Source organism: Stegostoma tigrinum, chromosome 18, assembly GCF_030684315.1.
Source record: "Stegostoma tigrinum isolate sSteTig4 chromosome 18, sSteTig4.hap1, whole genome shotgun sequence".
NCBI lineage: Eukaryota > Metazoa > Chordata > Chondrichthyes > Orectolobiformes > Stegostomatidae > Stegostoma > Stegostoma tigrinum.
This window is the reverse complement of record NC_081371.1, coordinates 5,952,590-5,977,973: the sequence shown is the minus strand read 5'-3', so window position 1 is coordinate 5,977,973 and position 25,384 is coordinate 5,952,590. Positions and strand designations below refer to the sequence as shown.

The 25,384-nt window shown below is 40.1% G+C and overlaps 1 protein-coding gene across 2 annotated transcripts in view; it reads right to left on the bottom strand.

Annotated features, from left to right (window-relative positions):
* si:ch211-1e14.1 (UPF0606 protein KIAA1549) overlaps window positions 1-25,384 on the bottom strand; it is a 200,247-nt gene that overhangs the window by 5,407 nt on the left and 169,456 nt on the right. For both annotated transcript variants that reach the window (XM_048549365.2, XM_048549367.2), the window contains 3 exons: window positions 20,234-20,286; window positions 13,674-13,801; window positions 5,106-5,266 (listed from right to left, as the gene is read on the bottom strand). In XM_048549365.2, the coding sequence (XP_048405322.1) occupies window positions 5,106-5,266; window positions 13,674-13,801; window positions 20,234-20,286 (342 nt within the window). The remainder of the gene's footprint in view (window positions 1-5,105; window positions 5,267-13,673; window positions 13,802-20,233; window positions 20,287-25,384) is intronic.

Sequence of the window (25,384 nt, the reverse complement as noted above, 5' to 3'; positions counted from 1 at the left end):
TTTCAGAACCACCCACCTTGGGAAGAAACAAAATTAGCTCTAGTTTAATTTTGAGTATCTGAATGCACTGTACTCAGGCAGAAAGGCTTTCATTACAAAGGGCTATCTGAAAGAATTTGGCAAACTTGATGACATAATTTATGGCCACTGGAAACTATTTTCAATCAGGTAGTTATAACGCATAACGCTTTTTACAGACAGAGACTTAAAGAATGGAGAGGCCCAGAAAAGATATTGTAAAGACAGAAAAACGAGTACTGTGCAGTCCTCTTCAAAGTGCTTTGTATGCATTACAAATTTGTATAAGCTAAAGGTGCTACGGAAAGTTTTGATGAAGTAGGTACTTCTTGTAGGCACATGTTGCACTGTTATTTGGATCAGACTGTTGCAAAGGATAGATTAAAAGAACAGATCAGTTCTGGTGAAAAAAATGAGACGTTAGTCCTAAAGGACAACTACAAAAAAATGAGCACTCTTATTTGCAGAAGCTATGAAGAGAAGTATTCCAGCACCCTCCAGAACAGGTGGAAAAATCAATGAGAACATGACAGAAATTAACATAACATACATAACATAAGAACTAGGAGCAGAAGCAGGAGTAGGCTGTTCGGCCCTTTGAGCCCGCTCCGCCATTCAATAAGATCATGGCTGATCTTTTCGTGGACTCAGGTCCACTTACCCGCGTTCTCACTGTATCCCTTAATTCCTTTATTGTTCAAAAAAAATCTACCTTAGCTTTAAAAACGTTTACTAAAGTAGCGTCAACTACTTCACTGGGCAAGGAATTCCATAGATTAACAACCCTCTGAGTGGAGAAGTTCCTTCTCAATTCAGTCCTAAATCTGCTGCCTCTAATCTTGAGGCTGTGTCCACTTGTCCTAGCTTCACCTACCATTGGGAACATCCTCCTTACTTCTAGCTTATCTATTCCCTTCATAATCGTGTGTTTCTACAAAGATTCCTCCTCAATCTTCTGAATTCCAATGAATATAATCCCAATCTACTCAGTCTCTCTTCACAAACCAACCCCCTCAACTCCGGAATCAACCTAGCGAACCTCCTCTGTACCCCCTCCAGTGCCAGTATATCCTTCCTCAAGTAAGGAGACCAAAACTGCACACAGTACTCCAGGTGTGGCCTCACCAGCACCTTGTACAGCTGAAACATGACCTCTCTGCTTTTAAACTCAATCCCCCTTTAGCAATGAAGGACAAAATTCCATTTGCCTTCCTAATTACTGGTTGTAAATGATGTGTACATAGCCCAAATGATTGCCCTTGAGTAGGGCTTCATAAAGCAGGGATACAGACCTCAAAAATGTTGGGGTTGTGAACCCCAAGGCAGTAATGACCACTGTCAAAGCAACTATACCCCTGCTATCACAGAACCCAACCTCTCCCATCCCCAATCCATTCGTGCAGTTCTTAATGATCAAGACCAACTGGATTGATTGTCACTTTGTACAGCATATTACTTAGAAAATGTTAGCTCCACTGAAATTAGTGAAAGTTGTCCTTCATGAAAAGACTCAGCAGCTTCCAAAGCTGAAATAGAGGAATTGCAATTTCTAACTGGACTGCCGAATTTGCTGGGCAACCCATAAAGCCAGATGCTAGTTTTGAGGATTTAGAGTTGAACAAGACTTTGAAAATTATCAAGGTGGAAAATATTCAGGTGAACATAACATTGAAAAAAATTAACAAAATGCACTGTTTGTTTAAAATTCTATCACTGGAAGATGCGAGGAACATTACACTTATTATTTGTTGCATCTCATGCAAATCTCTGTAATCTCAACTGCAGAGAGGTTCATAATTTTTCAGTTGGGAGTGGGAATAAATGTGAACTGTAAATTGGCAAACTAAAAAAGTCAGAAGAGTCATAAAAGGTATCTTAGCTGCAGCAACTGTTGCTCTTGCTGAGGCAATACATATGACATTTTTCTTAGTGAAAATATTGGAAGAAAATTTTAAAGAAGGGTTTCAGGAACAATGCCCATTGAAAGTCAATATTAAGTCATTTTAGGATAATTTACATTCAACAAATGTATCAATATGAAAAGATGGAGGATCGATATTTAAAACTGATGCTGGAGAAAAGAGAAATAGGAATGATATCCTATTAAATCAGTTATCGGATTGCTTAACCAAAGAAGGGGTAAGCTCGGAGAAACTATTACAAATACTTGGGGGGGGGGGGAAACAAAGAACTAATTGGAACATTAATTTACACTTGGGAAGGGTGGAAAAAATGTGACGTTAGAGCGCATTGCCATTCTGCTCATTAAATTGTCATTTGTATTATTGTTTTGTTTGTTTTTCATTATTATTAGACCACAAGATGTAGGTGTAGAGTTAGATCATTCAGTTCATTGAGCCTGCTCTGCTGTTAATTGAGATCATGGCTGATCTGATAATCTTAAACTCCACTTTTCTGCCATTTGTCCATAAACTTAATCCGCTTACTGATTTAAAAAAACAGTCCAGCTCAGCTTTGATGATTACAGCATTCTGCAGTAAAGAATTCCACAGATTCACTAACCTTGTACAGCAGAATAGTGGGAGGCATTCAAAAAGTTATGGGGAGAGTACAGGCCCAAAATATTCCCTTTGGTATGAAATATAGGAACTACAAACCCAGAGTACCTTGGATGGCATGGAATATTCAGGACTGGATAAAAATGAAAAGATAGATGTACAACAGGTACAAAGGGAACAAAGCGACAGAAGGCATAAGAGTATAGAAAGTGCAAGGGATCTAAAGAAAACAGTTAGTGAGCAAAGAAGGGCCATGAAAATAAGCTTGCAAGCGAGATTAGGGAGAACCCCAAGATATTTTACAATATATCAAGGGGAAGAGAATAACCAAAGAAAGAGTATGGCCCATTAGGAACCCAGGGAGAAATCTGTCCTTGAAGCCAGAAGATATTGGTAGAGTGTTAAACGAGTCCTTCACATCTGTCTTTCCTTGGGAGAAGGAGTATACAAGTACAAAATTTGAGAAGATGGACTGTGAAGTTCTTGAGCGGACCGATACAAGAAACGAGGAGATATTGGAGTTTTGCCGGGTTTAGAAGTAGACAAATCCCCAGGTTCGAATAAGTTGTATTCCTGGCTGTTGCAGAAGATAGGCAGAAATAACAGCTCCTGAACAAAAATTTTAAATTGTTTCCGGCTTCAGGATAGGTGCCAGAGGACTGGAAGACATCTAATGTGGGTCCACGTTACAAGAATTGGTACAGATAGACCAGGGAATCATAGACCAGTGAGTCTCACATCATTGGTAGGCAAACAATTGGAGAAAATACTGAAGGAGAAAATGCATCTCCATTTAGAAAGGCAAGGTTTGATTAGGAATAGTCAGCATGGTTTGTCAGAGGGAGGTCATGCCTAACAAATTTGTTTGCATTTTTCAAGTAGGCGAAAGAGTGTGTAGGTGTGGATGGGGCAACTGATGTGGTTTATATGGATTTCAGTAAAGCCTCTGACAAGCTCCCGCATGGGAACTGACAAAGAAGGTAAAAGTACACGAGATCCAAGGTAGCTTGACGAAGTGTATCCCAAACTGGCTTAGTGGTAGGAGATGGAGAGTGGTGATAGAACATGGTTTGTGTGACTGGAACCCAGTGTCCAGTGGCCTTCCACAGGTATCAGTGATGGGTCTCTTATCAATTGTGGTATTCATAAATGGGTGTAGATGAGAACGTAGAGGGAGTCAACAAATACGTTTGTGGATGACAGAAAGACTGGCTGGTTTGTTGACAGTGAAGAAGGTGGAAGGAAGATCGACATAGATTGGTCAGATCAGTAGATCATTGGCAGATAGAATTTAACACTGCTAAGTGTAAGGTAGTACACTTTGGTAGTAGTAACAAGACAATGGAGTACTCAAATTAAAGCAGGACACATAGGAAGCTCAGAGGAACAGAAGGATCATGGGGTGCTTGCTGCAGATTCATGAAGGCACACTTTCCAGCCCAGTCTAAATTAGGAACAGGCCTGGCCCAACTCCCAATACAGCATAACTCAGACCAAAGGAGACAATAGACAATAGGTGCAGGAGTAGGCCATTCTGCCCTTCGAGCCAGCACCACCATTCATGATGATCATGGCTGATCGTCCACAATCAGTATCCTGTTCCTGCCTTATCCCCATAACCCTTGATTCCACTATCTTTAAGAGCTCTATCCATCTCTTTCTTGAAAGTATCCAGAGAGTTTGCCTCCCCTGCCTTGTGGGGCAGAGCATTCCATATATCCACCACTCTCTGGGTGAAGAAGTCTCTCCTCAACTCTGTTCTAAACGGCCTACCCCTTATTTTTAAACTGAGTGACTGGGAATTTTTAAATGTTGGGTTTAGACAGCTGGTTTTCCCTAATCTCCATGCACCTGAGTCAGTTCAACAATCATTGCCCAAAATACCACTTGTGTTCAGCATCGTTCTGCAAAATACAATTGATAATGTAGAAATTCAGTAGCCCTATTCTGGATCTCCGTCTCTACTGGGTCCCTTCACTGTATCCCTGTCACTGGGAAGCTCCTACTCCGTACTTCCTCTTTCTACAGCGTTCCTATTCCTTAGCCCACGTCTAATACTTATCCCTATTATTGCAGCATCCCAACTACATATCCTCACTTCCATAAAATCCTCAAATCCATCTTTCCATTTTTGCATTGCCCAACTCTGTATCCCCATCTGAAGCACCACCACTCTGTATGGCCATCTCTGCATTGTCCCTGCTTCGTATTCACTTCTGTAAAGCGGTCTCCACTCCACATAACATGCGTGCAGTGGCCATCTCCCATCTCTGTAGCAGCCCCTAAGTACATCAAACCTGTTCCTTCCTGCCCGGGGACTCCAGTATATTTTCTGTCAACTAGCTGTTCAATACTTTCTCCATATCACTGACTCTCTAGTACTCTCTCTATATCTTCAGCTTTGTAGTGTTCTATTCAACCCTACCCTATCCAATCTCACAGCATCCCTTCCCATGTACCACGTTACGTTTAGACAACATTTCCGATTACAAAAACTGTAACCTAGGAATTTCATCACCGTGAGTTCTGAAGGAGATTTATCAAAGGAAAACAACATGTCTGACTTACAGTATCTCTGTTTGCAGCAGTGTGCATTAGTCCATCTTCAGGATCATAAGGCAACCAACCAGCATCTCCTGCTCGTCCAGGTCTTCCGAAGCGCATCTGTCCTGGCTGTGGCCCAATTCTTTTGTCAACACGGCCCTGTGAAACTGGGTAGGCTTGAATTCCTGTGAATAAATGGGACCAAAAATGAAGGCCAACATATACTGACAAATCTCTTTGGACTTGCATCAGAAGAAAATGTGAATCAAAAACAAAAATAAAAGTATCAAGAAACAGAATTTTAAACATGGCCAAGTGACAAAGTGAATAGTTAAAAATTTCATGCTTGTACCAAAACTTGCGAGTACCATGAAGCTTTGATATTGAAGAGTGAAGAGGATGATAGCAAAAGAACAAAGCTGGAGAGGTGAAATGGACGAACTCACGACAGTTGAAATTTAAAGAAGAGCATGGCAACATGATGTATTTTGGATGGAAAAGGGAGGTGAAGCAATGTAAATTAAATGGTATATTTGTAAAGGAGCAGGGATGATAATGGCCAAAGACAAAACTGTCTGAAAATCAGTGGCCAAAAACAAAAGTTCTCAAATTTATTTGTGACCTGGAATCTTGTAAATATAGTACTTCATATAGCTTGCGTGAAATATGAAAACTTGAATATCACCTCATGTGGATACAAACATTAGTTTTTCCTTTCTTTAGTTCTATCATTGTCATTCAGTGGGCCAATGTGTTTGTGTCAAAGCTGCAAATAACCTTTGAATTTAAACATTCAATTAATTTACTTGTAATCCAGGATAAAGTCCACAGTGACAAAAGAACATGAGCTTGCTGGATTATGTACATGCAAAGTGAAAGCCCACAGCAGTGCTTTGCATTCTATTATCAAATGTGACCCCATTTTAACTGTAATTTTCAACAGCATTTTGGATGACCACTGATGTTAGAATTGCCAGTAATACACACATCCCCTCTCCCCTCCACTCACTCTTTTACTCAGCCGACTACCCGGCTTTTCCAACAGCTTTACAAAAACACTGAGCCACCCATCGTCATGATGCACCTTTCCACACCCAAGTGGAACAAGAGCAGATTCTCTATTAACCCAATTAGATCATTCCTGGCTTTCAAACAAACAGTCTTCAACCAATTCATCTCCAATATTCTTATAACCAATAAAGAAAGCAACTAAAATAAAAACAATTCTCGATAAAGCACCTAGAATACTTCTTCTGGTTTTGCTCAAAGCAAGGACTTCTCAATAAATTGTCATATTTTAATAAAGAATCTGCTATTAAAAATGTGAAGTGACTATCTGACATCATAAATGATTCTGTTATTCTGCTGCCAAACTCCTCATTCAGGAATCTCCATGGATGAAATATCTGCCAGCAGCATTTGCTGTAGGATCAGGCTTTAGTTTTCCTTTAAGCTTTTAGGGTATGTTCCCATCTGCTGAACTGAGCATTTAGCTGATAGGCTTCTTCTGTGTCTCTCAGTAATGTCCCTAAATCAGCCAGTGACCTTCCTACTTCTTCAGCTCTCCAGAACTGCTTTTGAGTCCTGCAGCTCATTACTAATTGTTAAAGCTTCTTTCTGAGATTGTTCTAACAGGAAAGAGCCATCCAACTGTCGTGGCTTCTCGCTGCAGCCATCTTTTCAGCTGCTGGACTTCTAAAACTGGAATCTGCGTTGTCTCTGTCTCTTATATCAACTGAGTCCTTTGGAACTGTTTCTTCAGTGACCCACTTAACTGCCCTGAGTGACCTACTAAAACCCTTGCAATAAGTCTCTCCATGTCACTGGTAAGAACTGAATGAATGTTGCCACCGAACAATTCTTGGGACTTTCCACATCCCCGAATATTACAACTTGCCATTTTCACAGAATACTGGCATTCAGCACAAGGAATCCATTCCAAAAAGAGGCATTTATCACAATTCTCATCTCTGAAAGGAACAGTAGCAACAGATACCCAGAAATTTGACTACCCAAATCCTCGAGGGTAGCTGGACAAGTCAAGAGAGTTTAGAAACAGCACAATATATCGTGGCCTTTACAGAGGTAGAGTACAAAAGCAAGGAAGGAATGTTTATCTTGTATAATTACTAGCTGAGTCTTAGCTATCCATTATTGGGCATCACACTTTAAGATGGGTACCAAAGTTTTGAAGAAGCTGCAGAGGAGATTTATTAAAACAAATTTCTGGAGGAGAGACCTTCGAATTATAGAGAGATGAGAAGGGGAAGAATTGTTCTTCGAAGGGCAGAGGACAGAGAAGAAATTAAATAGAAATTCCAAAATTATTTACATTTTTCTTGGAGCAAATAAGGAAAAAGCTGCTTTTCATCAGCAGGAGTGTCTGTAATCAGAGCACATTTAACATGCTGGTCAAGTGAACCAAGGGGGAATGACTTTTTTTCATGTAGTGCCATTTGATGATGAGGATTGCACAATATAAAAGGACGATGAAAGTAGATTTAATGGTCAGCACCATATGCGACTCCTCAGATACTTAAGCAGTCCATTTTCAAATGTAAAAGACCTGGACATTATCCAAGCTTGGGATGACTTGTGGCAAGTAACATTTACACCACATAAGTGCCAGGCACTGAAAATCTCCATTAACAGACAATCTAATCACTGTCTCTTGTCATTGAATGCTTGCTGAATCCTACACCATCAGCATCCTAAGGGTTACCATTGACCAGAAATTTAACCAAACTTGCCACATAAATACAGTGACTACAAGTACAGATTACAGGCTCGGAATACTGCAGCAAGTAACCCATCTCCTGACTGTTTAGAGCTGTCCACCTGCTCAAAGGCACAAATGAGGACTGTGATGGAAAACTCCCAACTTGCCTTGATGAGTTTTTTTTAAACTCACTCACGGAAAGTGGATTTCTCTGGCTGGGCCAGTATTTATTACCCATCCCTAATTACCCAGAGGGCAGTTAAGAGTTAACCACATCGTTGTAGGTCAGGAGTCACATGAAGGTCAGACCAGCTGAGTATGGTAGATTCCCTTCCCTTAAGGGCATTAATGAACGTTTCATGGTTAACCTTAGACCCTCAATTCCAGATTCTTTATTGAATTCAAATTCTACCGTTTGCCGTGGCAGGATTTGATCCCAGGTCCCCAGAACATTGATTAATAGTCTAGCAGTGATCTGAATAGGCCATTGCCTCCCAGAGCAGTTCCAGCAACACACGAGAAGCTTAACACCATACAAGACAAATCAGTCTGCTTGACTGGCATCACATTCAAAGCCATCCACTGTCTCCACCACCAATGCTTAGCGGCAGCTTTTTGTATTATTGAAAGATCCACCCAGAAATTCACCAACAATCTTCAGACAGCACCTTCCAAACCGGCAACCACTTCCATCTAGATGGACAAAGGCAGCAGGTACATGGCAACACTGCCACCTGCAAGTTCCACTCCAAACCACTCATCATCCTGATTTGGAAAAATGTCACCATTCCTTGACAGTCACTGGGTTTCATTTTTAAGACATTAATATTCTGGGGCACATTCAGATCTTTGTTTGTGCTGTTTGATAACTGTTTCAGTTTTTCATCTATTCATTGTAATTCCGTTCATTTCTCTGAACTAAAAGCACTTTGTCCCCTACCTGTTTTTTTCCTCTGTCAACCATTTGATCAAACATTCTATGTGACACTTGAACTTGCCAGATCTCTTTAAAGAATTTATTTCAATGGGTGTGGCTTACTCATGTACCAGGAAGAACAGGTAAAGATATTAAAATTTTAAGAGATATGGGAGCCAGACAGTCTTTGGTGAGAGATGAGCAGGTATGATTGGGAAGACTGTTGCCAGAAGAAGTGATGATATGTGGAATTCATGGTGAGAATAGCAGTGCTCCATTATATAAAGTGAGGTTGGAGAGTCTGGTGAAAAGTGATGAAGTGATTGTAGGAGTAGTAGAGAATTTCTCGGTTCTGGAAATACAGTTTATCCTTGGTATGGTTATAGCTGGATCACAGGTAGCAGTTTTGCCTACTGTGGTTGAAAAGCCAGTGGAAAGTCAAGCAACTGGCATGTGACCTTGTCACCAAACAGTCAGGAAAATTCTCACAATATACTTCCTGTAATACCTCAGTTGCTTGACTTTCCACTGGCTTTTCAACCACAGTAGGCAAAACTGCTACCTGTGATCCAGCTATAACCATACCAAGGATAAACTGTATTTCCAGAACCGAGAAATTCTCTACTACTCCTACAATCACTTCATCACTTTTCACCAGACTCTCCAACCTCACTTTATATAATGGAGCACTGCTATTCTCACCATGAATTCCACATATCATCACTTCTTCTGGCAACAGTCTTCCCAATCATACCTGCTCATCTCTCACCAAAGACTGTCTGGCTCCCATATCTCTTAAAATTTTAATATCTTTACCTGTTCTTCCTGGTACATGAGTAAGCCACACCCATTGAAATAAATTCTTTAAAGAGATCTGGCATGTTCTTCTCAACCAACCCCAGGTCAGGGTGCACATTCTTTTGCAGCTTTTTGGCTTCCACAGTGCCCTCCCTTCACCCTTTCAAAAAACAAACTCACTGGCTTATCCTGTTTTCCCACATTCATCTTTCCAGTGCTTTTTCTAAACCGCCAACACTGAATTCATGTGGCCTACTTCATTACAAGTGAAAATACTTAAGCTGTTTTACTTCTCGTTTCCCCCCCATGGATTTCCAGTTTACCACGGGGTAAACTATCTTCTTTTCCAATATCAATTTCAATATTTTTAGGAAGGTCTGGGAGTGTGTGTGGAGAGAAATCAGAATAAACGTTTCGGGTCCAGTGACTCTGCTTCATAACAGAGTCATTGGACTAGAAATGTTAACTCTGCTTTTACGCCACAGCTGCTGACAGATCTGCCAAGTTTCTCCAGAAATTTCTGTTTTCGTTTCAGATTTTCAGCATCCACAATTCTTTGTTTTGTTTTATAAAATCTGATAACATTCTGTTCAGGAGCAATAAATACTTTCCCTATAACTTTAAAGTTAAGAATATGGAATTCATTACCATATGGAAAGAATGAAAGTATTAGTGAAAGCACTAATAGCATTGAAGCATTTGAAAGGAGCTAAATGAGGACAAGAGAGAGAAAGGAATAGACCGATATGTTGAAATGGTGAAATAAACCAATTTGGGGAAAGGCTCGGAAACATAAACATCAACATGAATCTGTTGGCCAAGTGCCTAGTTCTGAGCTGTGAAATGTTATTACACAGAAATGTAACTGTCTCACTGCAAATACGAGTGGTTAAATGGTTAACAAAACTTGGAATGCAAATGAACTAAGCAAAGCCGGTTGAGGTTGAGAGTTCAAGAATGTAGAGGAGAGACCTTCTGTCCCTCCCTTGAAACTCTCAAGTATTCGCTGAAAATTAAGTAAAAACACTGCAAGTTGACGCAAGGACTGATAAGATCAAATGCTTAACTTATAAATATTTATCCCAAACTTAGTTTGCTCAGTCTCAATCCATTAAACACAAGTTAACTCAAGGGCACCTTCACAAAATCAAGTCTTCTAAAGTTATTTTCCATAACTGTTAATGACATATTTTTGATGCTTCAGATGATTTTTCCAATTGTGAATTTTGTGCCAATTTTCCAGAAATTAAGTCTTTGATGTGTTGCCTAACACCTTGATCACATGCCTCAGATGTGAGAAAATACCTCTCATACATTGAGCTGTTTGAAAGGACAAATGACAGCCTTTATTTATATAGCACAGTGAAGACAATAAGAAATCCCAAAAGGAATTCATAGGAGCATTTTAGAATGAAATGTGCTGAAGTTGGTAAATTTTAGGCTTTGTATTTGATGACTGTGTTATCGGTATTGGAACATATATCATCAGCAAGTTAAACTCACAGGTAAATCTTTCTGGATTCCAAACGTATAACGTATTGTAGCTCAAACATACATGAAACATCCCTTATCTTACACTAATGTTCCTGCACGTTTTGTACCAGCAAAGGATTAATAACCAATGCTATTTTGGGCCCACACTCACAAGAAACTAGATCAAAGTTATAGGAAATTGTTTTACACATAAACTTTTAAAGCTAACAACATAGAAGCCTTTATTTGGGTGATATACAGTTATTTATGTGGTCTCAGATATAATTTGAGGATGGTAGATTGTCTGAGGTTGTTGGCTTGCTCGCCGAGCTGGCTGGTTATCGTAAAGACGTTTCATCCCTGTACTAGGTAACACCTTCAATGAAGCCTCCTATGATGCGATGTTGTTCTACTCTAATTCCACATGTTTATTGATTGCATTATGTGTTGAAAAATGGGCCTCTAGGAATTCCCGTATGTGTCTGTGCTTGGCTTGAACGAGGATGGTCACATTGTCCCAGTTAAATTGGTGTGCAGAGGCCATACTGATACTGTTACCTAGCATGGTGACAAAACATCTGTAAGATTACCAGCCATCACGGCAAGCAATCCAACAAACTCATCCTCTACCTGAGCTACAAATCTTTGCAAGAAAGGTAGACTGTGTCCCTACTGCTACTGTCAGTAACATCATTGAGCATCTGCATTTCATTTTAAGGGAGAGGGGGATGAACAGCCAGAAGTCATCTATTATATCATTATTAACAATATAGTTAGAAAAATGGACAAAGGCGGCAAACAGACCTTGCTGGTAGGTAGTGAGATCAGCAAATAGTACTGGAAAGGTAGCAATTTCCACAATATGTGTCATTGAGCACTGGAATAGGAAGTTTGAGTAGATAAATGTATGTTTGGAGAGATGGTACCAGAGGAACTGCTTTAAATTTCTGGGCACCTATATAGGCCAGAGTCTGCCAAAACACAGTGGGGATCAAAGATCTCATGAAACAATTTGATCGTGGTTTAGGAGAATGTCTAAATTAACTAGACAGGGGCTAGAAACCAAATCGCAGCATTAAAATATAGAAACAAGGTGTATGATGAATTGGGAGAGAAAGACAGCTCGAGAAGCAGAATCAGTAAGCTTTCAAGTGGTGTCGGACAAAGACGGAATGCAATAAGTCTGAATTGGGTTTGTAAGTGCATGTAATTAAACACACAGTATGGTTACTAAGGTGGATAAAGTGCATGTACAGAATAAGGACATGGGAATTTGTGGTGTATATACATTTCGTAAGAATACGTGATAAAGATACACTTGACTTAATGACCTCTACTTGAGTGCACAGGGCACAATTTCAAAATTTGCAGATGAAACAAAATTTGGAAATATTGTGGCCCTTGAGGAGGATTGTAATATACGTCAAGGTGACTGACAGGCTGTAGGTACAGGCAGCGATGGGAGAGATCAAATTTTGTTCAGAGAAGTACAAAGTGATACATTTTGACAGAAAGAATGAAGTAAAGCATTACAAAATAGTACTGAGATGTTTGGAAGCATCTACTGAATCATCCTACCTTTTAAAAAAATTTGTTTAAGGGATGTAGTTGTCACTGGATGAGCACGGATTTATTGTCCATCCCTATTTGTCCATTGAGATGGCATGGTAAGCTAACTTCTTGAACTGCTGTAATCCATTTGGTGCAAGTACACCAACAAGGCTATCTGGGAGGGAGTTCCAGGAATGTAACTCAACAATACTGAAGGAAGACCAACACATTCATTAGTCAGGATGGCAAATGGCTTGGAGGAGAACTTGCAGGTGATGATGTTGCCACTTATCTGCTGCTTTTGTGCTTCAAGATGGTAGCGGGTGCAGTTTTGCAAGGGGCTCTCTAGGGACCTTTGATGAATTGTTACACTGCCTTGTGCTGATGGTGCAAATTGCTATGAGGGTCAACGATGGAGGGAGTGAATGTTTCCAGATGCATTGACTTGGACGGTGTCTAATCTGTTGTCTTGCTTCAGCTGCACTCATCAAGGCAAGTGCACAGTATTTCATCACACTCCTGACTTGTGCTTTTTTGGACAGGTTGAGGGGAGACAGGAGCTGAATTTTGTTGCAGGTATCCAAATCTGGATAGTGAGCAAATCTTGCTACATTTGGAAATGGACTACTTCAGTGTCTGAGGAGAACTGAATGGTGCTGACGGTTGAGCAATACTCATCAAAAATTCCCAATTCTGACTTTATAATTAACGAAAGAATATTGATGAAGCAGCTGAAAATGGCTTAGCCTAAGGCACTACACCCTGAGGCACACCTGCAGCAATGTCTTCGAGCTAGAATAACCTCCAACAACCACAACCATCTTCTTTTGAGACAGATATGGCTTCAACCAGCAGACGGTTTTCCTGCTGATTTCCATCAACTCTAGCTTTGCTAATGCTCCTTAATGTTACACTTAGTCAAAGACAGTCATTCCATCTACTCAACATCACCTTTCAAAAGGAAACCATTGCACTCCTTGAGAAGAGGATGCAGATTAGTTGTGGAAGAATTACTTGCAAGTAACTCATCAATATGAATATGAATTGTATATAAACTATAACAGGATGGCCAAGAACTATGGAAACAGATTGACGCGAGATAAGATTTGCTTTGAAAGCTATCAACCCATTGTACCTGGATTGTGTCCTGAAGATCTTGTCTTGAGTTCCTCAGCATATATAGGCCTGTTTGAGTATACAGGTTCCTGCTGGGACTGCTCCTGTCTCATCTCCTCTCTTGGCTGCATATATCCACTGTTATGGCTGGACAAAATACAAATCAAGAATTGGCTTTAAAAGAGTTTCAGCAATGTTAGAAGCAAAATTCTTAAAGGCATTCTGAAGGATTTACAATTCCACTGTTATGAGACTGTTCCAACAATTGGGTATTGTTTGAATCTATGAAAAACTGGAGTTCCAATAATAACTTAAAATAATTTCAAACAGAGTGTTGAATAGTCACTTGCACTGTTGTTCAAAACTATGGCTTCAATGCATGGAGTCACTGAATTTGAAACAGATATGAGCGATTTGAGGTCATACAATTATTCAGCAAAATTTGGAAAATTCCACTTCAGCATCATTTTCATGAGCCTGAGGGAGAGTATATCAGACATTAAAATCTAAAAGTAGAGCCACACTTAAAGCAATGTTAAGCTCCTTGGCTGAATTGGCCATTGCCGTACTACTTTGCGTGCACTGCTTGCCTTGCAATCAGGAACTTATGCATGCAAAATGTGACTCGGAATAAATGGGCTTGTAAGCAATGAATAAAGAATTTTCTCAGTTCAAAAACGTACTCTGTTCATTGAAGATGAACAGGTCGTAAATACGTTTGACATTGGGGATGGCTTGCTGCTCTTCAGGCATTGTTTTCAGTTAAACTCTATCATAGGGTACCTAATAGATTTCTATCCTTGCTGATGGAGTGTCCACCAGGAAGGTGTTATATATCTACTCACAATGGATTCACATTCAAAACCCAGCAATATTTTTTAAATAACAACTGAGAGTCAATGTATTACAGATTTAGGTTGACTGCATTCTTTGTTGCTGCGGGGCCATCTATTAACAAGCATATATCCTGCCCCACCTAGATGCAAACATTAACATATTTTAGCTGTATTTATATTGGTGGCACTAGAAGGCAGGATCCAGTTGATAACCTAAAGTGATAAACACTATTTATCCAGCTGCTTCTGCTAATCTCCTTCATCCACAACAGATGCCTGAAGCTACTAAATAAGCATGATATAGTACAACATTCAAGGGGAAACAGGCACAGCTAGTAGACATTATTCAGGTTTATGAAATCCTCAAGAAGTAAATTGAAGCAAAACAGCGTAAGAGCAGGTAGAAACAAAAAGTGGTTATTCATGACGAATTTATGAATGCACTTCAGAAAGACGTCAACATGTAGGAAAAGAAACAACGTACTGAAGAAACTCAGTGGATCTGATAGTATCTGTGGACAGACAAGTCGAGTTAATGCTTCAAGTCTGATATAACTTTTCTTCAAAACTTCTGCTGTGTAAGAGTCAGACTTAACAGAAGGGTTCATTATTCAGGGGAATCCACAGATAAGCTATTCATAAAATATTGAATTATTGTTGAAATTACTGATGAATCTGTGTCAGATAATATTGTAGTCCAAAGATGATTTTACTTTGGAGGAAGCTATTTAGTTGGTAGGTGCAGGAGGTCTGGAAGAAACATATATCCTAAGAGGAGAATAGCAAACTTCATGGAAGAGATCTGCAGAATTCATTGCTTATATAGTATAAAAACTCTAAAGACATCCTTGACATGTCAACCCAAGGATTAGGCCAGACAGCAATGCTAAGAATCAGTACCAGCACTGTGGAGCATAGAAAACTCATGGACACTACATAGTCCAGGAGGTTTATGTCTCATGTACATTTGTTGTGAGCAAGTCTGCAACACTAATGGTGGAAGACATTTGAGAACGTGTATGAATTTCATACTCAAGAATACTCACTCTTCAGCAAGAACAAGTGCTTTCCCTCAGTCTCCTTCAAAATGTTGAAGTTGGATAGCACAGGAATAAAAGAAGCAGTAAGCCTAAGTTGATCACAGGAAGCATAATGCTGAATACAGCATGTTACTAAAGGAAAACATGAAGTAATTATACATATACACACGCAAAGGTTTTCCACCATATAATAGATAATGAAACCACCCAAGTGATGTTTGAGCATAGTTATTGTACCCAAACCCAACGAACACATCAGAACTTGTTTAGACCTAACATAGTTTAAAAAAGCAGAGGCGAGTGAAATCTACACGATGTCTACAGTTGTTGACAGTTTAGCAAAAGTGTGTTAAAGCAGAGCTTCCACCAACTTGATGTCAACAGTGGGTTCTGGCCGGCTGCCGTGGGACGGCCAATCAAAATTGCATGCTACCTTTGTAATTCCTTTTGTCAGATGTTGCTTCAACAGACTGTCATTTGGGATTACCAATTTTTTACATAGCTTACAAGGTGCCACATGCTGTATAGGTAACATAATGATAAATATCACAAAGACAGGGTCCATGCAGTTCTAAATTGCATATAGGCCACAGAGCTGACACTCAACCACAAAAGTGAAGCTTTCAAAGAAACCATACTTTGAGACATATTGTTAACAGTGATAGAATACTGACAGGGCCATGGGTTTAAAAAAAAAGTATTTTAAGGAGTTTCTAACGCTAAAATGGGTTCATGATATGAACTGATTCCTCAGCAATATAAACCAGTTGGCAAAGTTTTTGATCAGAGATAATGGGAACTGCAGATGCTGGAGAATCCAAGATAACAAAGTGTGGAGCTAGATGAACACAGCAGGCCAAGCAGCATCTCATGAGCACAAAAGCTGACGTTTCGGGCCTAGATTTGCCTCACCTGGCAACTTACAACTGGTCTCACTTGAGACAATACCTGAAACACAGGGTAGGATGGTGCTGCAGACACAGGAATATGTCTTCTAAAAGATCAAGGATGCTGATGTCCACAGATGTCTTAGCCCAGTGCAATCACACTTTCCAACTAATAGTTGCAGGTGATTCAACTACAACATTAGGTGTGGTGCTCCTTCAGGAGCAAACTGATGGGTCTTGAAAACTAACGTATTATGCCTTCAAGGCACTGTCAAATTCAGTGACACATCGTGCAGTTGTAGATGAGGGACATCTTTGGTCACATGTACATTTGACTATATACTTGGAAAGTGCTCAGAGGCAGTCCGTATATGTTTGTTTCCTGAACAGATGAGAAAAGAATTGGCAAAGATGAGTCTACAGGTACAAAGATTCTGACCTTGTTCTATGATGTTTACCCATTAGATGAACTGCATGAAAGGAAAGCTACGGGTGACGGCAAACACAACATGGACAAAAGAAAGATTGAAAATATGTTGCCTTTTTTTTATTACATCAGATGTTGCCCAGACCAAAGCCCCAGCGGGTTCACCTTAAGGGCTCACTTTGAGTACTGAGAGCATTTTACAACTGTAGATGACTTGCTAGTGTTTGATTAAAGACTGTGGAAAAAGTTAGGAAAGATACATTAGGTACACTTGAAATTGCTGAGTACAGCCAGAGTTTGTTTCCTGCTATAGACAACAAAATGTGAGGCTGGATGAACACAGCAGGCCAAGCAGCATCTCAGGAGCACAAAAGCTGACGTTTCGGGCCTAGACCCTTCAGCAGTCTGAAGAAGGGTCTAGGCCCGAAACGTCAGCTTTTGTGCTCCTGAGATGCTGCTTGGCCTGCTGTGTTCATCCAGCTCCACACTTTGTTTCCTGCTATGGTGGTTAGGGATCTCAAAGAGATTGAGAGTTTCATAACTGACTGTGAAATTTGTGCCATTTACAGGCCTGACCAGCTAGAGCTGGTCGTACAGATCCCTTTCTTAATCTGACCATGGCAACGGTGGGAACAGATTCATTTATACTTGATATACACTCTTAATTATTGTTGTCAACTATTTTCATGGTGGATTGAAGAAAAGAAATTTTGCATCATTACAGATGCAACTGGTTGATTGACTGATTGTCTGATTGTATTTCGGTACACATGACAATACAATGAAAAGCTTTGTTTATGAGCAGTACAGGCAGTTCATAGCAAGCAAAGGATGTACAGATCAAAAAGACTTAGAGGCATACAGGTTACATTATTTGAGGCTAGAGTCCATTCAACAGTCTGATAATGGCCAGAAAGAAACTGTTCCTGAACCTGCTTGTGCATGCGTTCAGGTTTCTGTATCTTCTGCCTTACAGAAGAGGTGAAGGAGGTCATTACCAGGGTATGATGGGTCTTTGATGACGTTGGCTGCCTTTCCATGGCAGTGAGCCATGTAAATAGAGTGCATGACTGGAAGGTTGGCTCTGTGATGATCTGGGCTGTGCATACCACCTTCTGTAGCTCCTTATAGTCCTGGGCAGGGCAGTTGCCATACCAGGCTGTTATGCACCAAGACAGTATGTTTTCAATGGTGCATCTGTAGAGGTTGGTGAGGAATCTTATGGACATGCCAAATTTCCTGAACCATCCGAGGAAGAGGCGTTGTTGTGTCTTATTGACTGTCGTATTTATGTGGGAAGTCCAGGAGAGGTCGTTGGTTATCGTCTCTGAGGAACTTGATGCTCTTCACTTTCTCAACCTCAGTTCCGTTGATGTGTTCTCCTCCTTTCTTTCTGAATTTGATGATCAGTTCTGTAGTTTTGCCAATGTTGAGAGACAGATTGTTTTCATTGCACAATGTCACCAAGCCCTCTATCTCCTTTCTCTATTTTGACTCATTGTTAGATATCTGTCGCACTATAGTGGTGTCATCAGTGAACTTGTAGATGGCATTAATTTGGAATCAGGCAACACAGCTGTAGGTATACAGGGAGGAAGCAGGAGACTGAGAACGCATCCTTGGGGGGCTCCAGTGTTGAGCGCTATTGTGGAGGAGATGCAGTTATCTATGCTCACTGATTGTGGCCTATGGGTCAGAAAGCTGAGGATCCAGTTGCAGAGGGCAGAGCTGAGGGCAAGATCATGCAGTTTTGAGATCAATCTGGAGGGGATAACTGTGTTGAAGGTGGAGTTGTAGTCAACGAGCAAGAGTCTGACATAGGTGTCTTTGTTGTCCAGATGTTCCAGGGCTAGATTTATAGCATCCTCTGTGGACCTGTTACATCGGTCGGCAAACTGTCGGGGATCAAGGCAGGGTGGGAGACTGGAGTTGAAGTGGTCCATGACCAGCTTCTTGAAGCACTTCATGATTATTGAAGTCAGAGTTATTAGGTAGTAGTCATTTGGCGAAACTGCTTGTGTTTTCTTCGGTACAGGGAGGATAATGGTCTTCTTAAAGCAGGTGAGGATTTCAGCTGGTAGGAGGGAGAGGTTGAAGAAGCCAGTGAATACCTCCGTTGGTCCACTCATGATCTGAGTGGTCAGCTGGGGACACCATCTGGGCCCATCACTTTCCTTGGGTGGACTCCCAGGAAGACCAATCTGATGTCTGCAACTGTGACAGAGGGAACAGGTGTGTCTGGGGCTGTCAGGGTAGGCATTGCCACACCAGTGGTATCCTGTTCAAACCGAGCATAGAAAGCATTGAGCACGTCAGGGAGGGATGTGTCATTGTCTGCTACCTTACAATGTTTCAGCAGCTTGCATGAAATAGTTGCTATACATGAGATCTCTGATGAGGCTTTCTCAAACAATACACCACAGGTTGCGAATGAGTCTTTCGGCTTTTTTTACAGCTGAAGTATGGGAGCTGTCAAGATTTTTTTGCAAGTGCTGACATACAGTGTTGTTAAATTACTGGTCCATCCCACCTTAATGTAGTTTATTACCATCAGAATTATGAGTGGGTAGAAAACTGAAGACTCAACACCCTGTGCTACCCAAGAGATTGACACTACAGATTTATAACAATGCATGTAAACAAAGAACACTCTTAATAGAAGCAGCAAGGTACCCACTCTAATAGTTGTCACCAGGCAAGCGGTTGACACACTTGGGTCAAGGGAAACAGATATGAATAGGAGAGCTCAACAGGAAAGGAACAATTGTTCAGGATACAATGGCTCAGCAGTCATTGCATGTGTTTGTACAACTGACCGAGTTATATGAAGGAACTGCAGGAACCCAGCCTCAATGCAGGCTAATTGGCTACATAAAATCATTTAGGGCCAAAAATGAGGAATGTCAATGACCATGATCACAGACTCCATATTATCAAATCTTTAACAGATTGAAGATTTGCAATAAAAGATTCCACTACATCTGTGAAAAGCCTTTAATGATCCATCTTGGATCTGCAAAATGTATAGCCTGTATAAGAAAGTGAATTCTGGTCATTCTCTAATCTCTGACAGTAAATTCTTATTTGATGAACATGTTAATTTGTTAGACTAACTTTGCACATAAAAATTTGAGGACCCAAAAGAAAGATACATAATTATTTTTCTTATCATACTCTAAACCAGCATTGGGCCTTTTATTTAACTAAACACCTGGTAATCAGTTAGATTTCAGCTTTAATACTGCTCACTGTTTCAAGCACAAAATTATAACAACTCATTTAAGACTGCAGTAGGTATTCTCTGGACAGGAGGAATATACTTAATTTCAGTATCAATATCAGACCAAAGAGATGTCACTGATTTGAAACAGCATTGGTTAATTTCTTACTTGTGCAGGTGACCTGCTCCAGAAGATGAGTTCATTCCTGCCTCTTCATATCTCTGGGAAAGCAAAAAGATCAGGATCATAACTAATAGCGTTCATACACAGTAACCTCCAACCTTCTATTTTGAAACTGAGTTATAAGTCTCAAAAGCAAAGTATACATACTACGCTCAAGCAAATGAATGATGTATGAAATTCAACTGTGTTTCACATGTTTTTTTTCCAACATTTATATCAATGGTTTTTCACCCTAACCATTTTACACGATCATCAATTTCTCACCATTTTCTACCAATTCAGACATTCACGCTGTTTTTAGACATTTGCTGCAAACCAGCTTCGTACTTCAACAGAAATTACTACTAAATATTGACTTGATGTTCAACTGTCTGATTTCGAATAGACATCTACGCAAGAGAGAAAACGGAGAACTGCAGACCAGTTATCCTGATATCAGTCATTAGGGGAATGCTGGAATCTCTTTCTGTAGAAGTTTTAATAATACAGCTAGTAATCGGTTATTAACAGACAAAGTTGTGTGAAAGAAATGTCACATTTGACAACATATTGCAGTTTTTTTAAGAATGTACCCAGTAAGGTATGCAAAGGCGAATCTGTAGATGTGACCTACTTTGATTTCAAAAAAGATATTCAATAAGTTGCCACGTAACGGATTAGATACTAGATAAGGACTCATGGAATTGGAGGTAATATATTAGGATGAATGGAGGTTTTAACAGATCGAAAGCAGATAAACTGGCCATTGTCAGGTTAGTGGGCTGTCATCAATTTTTTGCAAGGATCAATGCAAAGACATCAACTATTTCTAGTTTTTTTTATTATTCATCGTGGGATGGGAGCATCACTGGCAAAGACAACACTCATCGCTTATTCCTAATTGATCCCGAGAAGGTGGCATTTAGCTGCTTTATTGAACAGCTGAAGTCCATCTGATACACCAATAACGACTGTTACAAATGGAGTATGACTACATGAGAGTGCAGGAATGAAATTTTAGTTCCAAGCTGGGATGTTGTGGGGCTTGGAGGGGAATGTACAGATGGCGGTTTTCTCATATGTCTGCTACCCTTGACATTCTGGGTCACGGATGGATTTGGAAGGTGCTGTCCAAGGTAATTTGGCGAGTTACTACAGTGCATCTTGTATATTGTACAGAATGTTGTTCCCATGAAAGGACGGTCATGAAATGAGTTAATATTTAAGGTGGTATATAGTGCATCAATCAAGTGGGCTGCTTTGTCCTGGATGGTGTTGACCTTCAGATGCTGGTGGAATTTAAATGCAGTCAAATAATGCCATCTGGAATTAAAAGCTCATCTTAGTAATCATGATCATGAAACTTCTGAGTTATTGTAGACTCCAGATCTACACAATGTGGACAACTTATAGCTTTCCTATGAAATAGTCAAGCAAGCCATTCAATTGTTCCATACCACACCAGAAAAGTAAATAAAAACAAGTGCTAAGAGTATTGTACTTAAGTTTGCTGATAATATACAAATAAGTGGGAATCTAAATTTAAGAATACAAAGAAACTTGAAAGAGTCATGGACAGGTTAACGGAGTGCTGACATGATATGGTTTGGATTATAACACAAGAACTGCTAGGTTCTGCACTGTGCTATTGAGAACAAGAAAATAGAACCTGTGAAGCTTTTCAGTGTTAAAGTTCAGACAGATGTATCTTTCCTTAATATGAGTTTTAAAAACATTTGACAGAGATGACTTTGATGGGACAAGAATAGAGATAAGCAGGATTGATTGGAATAAGAGATTGGTGGGAAAAGTAGTAATGCAATAAGGGTCACCTTCAACAAGCAAATCATTCAGGTACAATTGAGGTATACTGTCTTGAAATGAAAAGATAGGACAAACACATCCAGAGATCCCTGGATTACAAAGGAGGTAGGAAAATAACATTGGAAAGAAAAAGTGTGTTTATAACAGGTGTAAAGATTAGGAGGTGGTGAGAAGGTAAATAAGAGAAGCACAGAGGAGCTATGAGAAAAAGACAAGCAGCCATCATAAAAGAAAATCCTGAAGTCTTCTGTAGGCAAATAAGCAGTAAGAGCATTTTGAAGAGGAGTAAGGTTATCTAAGATAAAAAATGGGATGTACACATGGGTAGCGGGGGCATAATTTATGTGTTTAGATAAATACGCTGCATCTGCCTTTGTAAAAGAGCAAGATGCTGTTGTTGGCTATGGTGGCAGAGGACAAAACTCCATGACTAGAATGGTTCAAAATTGGTAAAGGAAGAAGTCTTGGATAGATTATTGGCACTTAAAATTGACAAGGCACTGGGACCAAATGAGATGCATCCAAGGATTTTGATGCAGGAGTGTAGAAATTACTGGGGCACTGGCCACACTCCATCAGTTATTCCTGGACTCAGGGAGGTGCCATAAGACTGGAGAATTGCAAATAATGCAATCTTGTTAAAGAAAGGTTTTAAGAATAATCCTAGCAATTGCAGACCAGTTTATTTATTTTCAGTGTTTGGGAAACATATAGAAGCAATTATTCTCTACAGAATTAGTAATTGCATAGCAAAAGATAGGTTGATTAGTAAGAGTCAGCATGGATTTCTAAAACTGAAATTGTATAATATGACAGCCAGTGTCATCGAGCTGTACAGCATGGAAACAGACCCTTCGGTCCAATTCATCAATGCTGATCAGATATCATAAATTAATCCAGTTTCATTTGCCAGCATTTGGCCCACATCTCTCTGAACCCTTCCTATTCATATACCCATTCAGATGCCGTTTAAATGTACTAGCTTCCAACACTTCTTCCAGTAGTTCATTCCATACATGCACCACCCTATGTGTGAAAAGGTTATCCCTCAGGTCTCTGTTAAATCTTTCCCCACTCACCTTAAACTTATGCCCTCTAGATTTGGATTCGCCTACCCGGGGGAAAAAGATCTTGGCTATTTACACTATTCACGCCCCTTGTGATTTTATAAACTGCTTTAAGGTCACCTGTCAGCCTCTGATGCTCCAGGGAAAATAACCCCAGCCTATTAGCCTCTCCCCATAGCTCAAGCCCTCCAACCCCAGCAACACCCTTTGTAAATTTTTCTGATTCCTTTCAAGTTTCACAATATGAACTAAATTGCTGGAGGTTTTATTAAGAGATAACAGAAAAGGTTGATGATATGATACACATGGACTTCCAGGTGTTTGACGTTGCGCTGCCCAACAAACCTGTGGGGAAAGTTGTACAAAGGGTATTAGCAGGGACACTGCATAAAAGGGACAGCAGTAACTGTTGTTACTTATTATTTTGTAACGATACAAAATCAGCCGAGTGATAGGAAACAGAATTCATTGCAAGGGGATAATAGCACAAGTATAAGAATACATTGCACAGGGCTTTAGCGAGACCACACTTTGAATGCTGATGGTTTTCATACTTAAAAAAGTTGTATTGGAGAAACTACAGTAAAGGTTCACTAGACTGATCCTTGGGACAACAGGATTTTCCTATGATGTATAAACTGGGCCTACACTCTCTGAAGTTTAGAAGAAAATAACCTGAAGGGGCTTGACTGGATAAACATAGATTGTTTCCCTTCTCTGCAGAATTGTCAACAGGAGGGACACAGACTCTGAATACAGAGTCAACCATTCAGAAATTCAATTATGAGAAATTTCATCATTCTTTGATTCTTGATTTCAAATGGTCGCGGATACTTCCATAGCTGAGAATAATCAAGTCTGGTACAAAGATTTTAGATTTTCAAGGGAATCTAAAGCTACAGGGACCAAACAAGAAACTGAACAGGTAGAAGATCAGTCATGATTATCTGAATGATGGAGCAGGTATGTGGGGTTGGGTAGTTACTGTGACTCCCACTTCTGAAGCTCTTATGGAATGCTTTAGTGGAACAACAGCATAGTGATAACACAAAAATGTTCAGACTAGAGGCCTAGAAATACAAGCTCAAATTCCACAATGCCAGCTGGGTGTATTCAATTAACTAGCTTAATTAACTAAGTTGGAATACAAAATTTGTCTCAGAAATGCTGCCACAAAATTTTCAATCGTCGTACAAACCCATCTGGTTCATTAATGTCCTTTAGGGAAAAAAATCGGTGCCTTTACCTGCTCTGATCTACATATGACTCCAGACCCAAAGAAATGTGGTTGACTCTTTAAGCGGTCTAGCAAGCCACTTAAAGAATAAGCACGATTGTCCACTTAGGAAATTCTGCGTCCCTGTTCATGGATTCAGTGGATTCTTGTGGGCTGATGAGCTAATCCTGGAGCCGCACCCTGATCACACATTTAAGGTGAAGTGGTCCTTGGCCTTCAGTTTGTTTATATTCCTTTGCCCTGTTCCTTTTCCGTGCATCTTCATTTTTCTGGATGTTCTCAAAGAATTCTGTCCCTTCATACAAGAGTTTCCTCCAAGTCAGTTTCTTCAAAATGAGGGTCTCCCACACAGTGACACCGTTTTGCATTTCTTGAGGTAAGCCTTTAGAGAATCTCTGAAATGCGTCCTTTGCCCTCTTAAGTGAATGCCTTCTTGAGCAAAGATGATTTGCTTTGGTAGTCAGAACTGAGATAACCAAAGCATGTGGCCAACTCAGTGGAGTTGGCTGTGGATGATCATGGTCTTGATGCTAATTATTCAAGAAGACTTCATATCATAATGGATAAGGGGAGAGATGGACTGGAAATTGTGGGATGGTCGATTTTAATAAAGACAAGACAGGCTCTAGTGAAAGTGGACTAGAAGCAGCTCATTGCAGCAAAATTCACATTAGAACATTTGAATGCTTCCCAAAGGGTAATAGAGGCAGTGCAGGGTCAACATGTTCTCCTAAATATGAAAGGTGGGACCTAATATGCAGAGAACCCTGAATGTCAAGGTATGTACAGGTTGGACAAGAGAGAAAGGAAGCTCATGGTAGATACTCAGGATTCAAAACAGCAGATCGTAGAGTATAGAAAGTGCAGGGTTCTGCTCAAAAAATAAATTAGGACAGCAAACAGGAGACCTGTAAAAAAATTGGCAGGTAACATTATAGAAAATCTAAAGATGCTTTCTAAGTATATTTAGGCAATAACCAGGGAAAGAGTGGGGCCCTAAGCGACCAAAGTAGCAATCTAAGTGTGGAA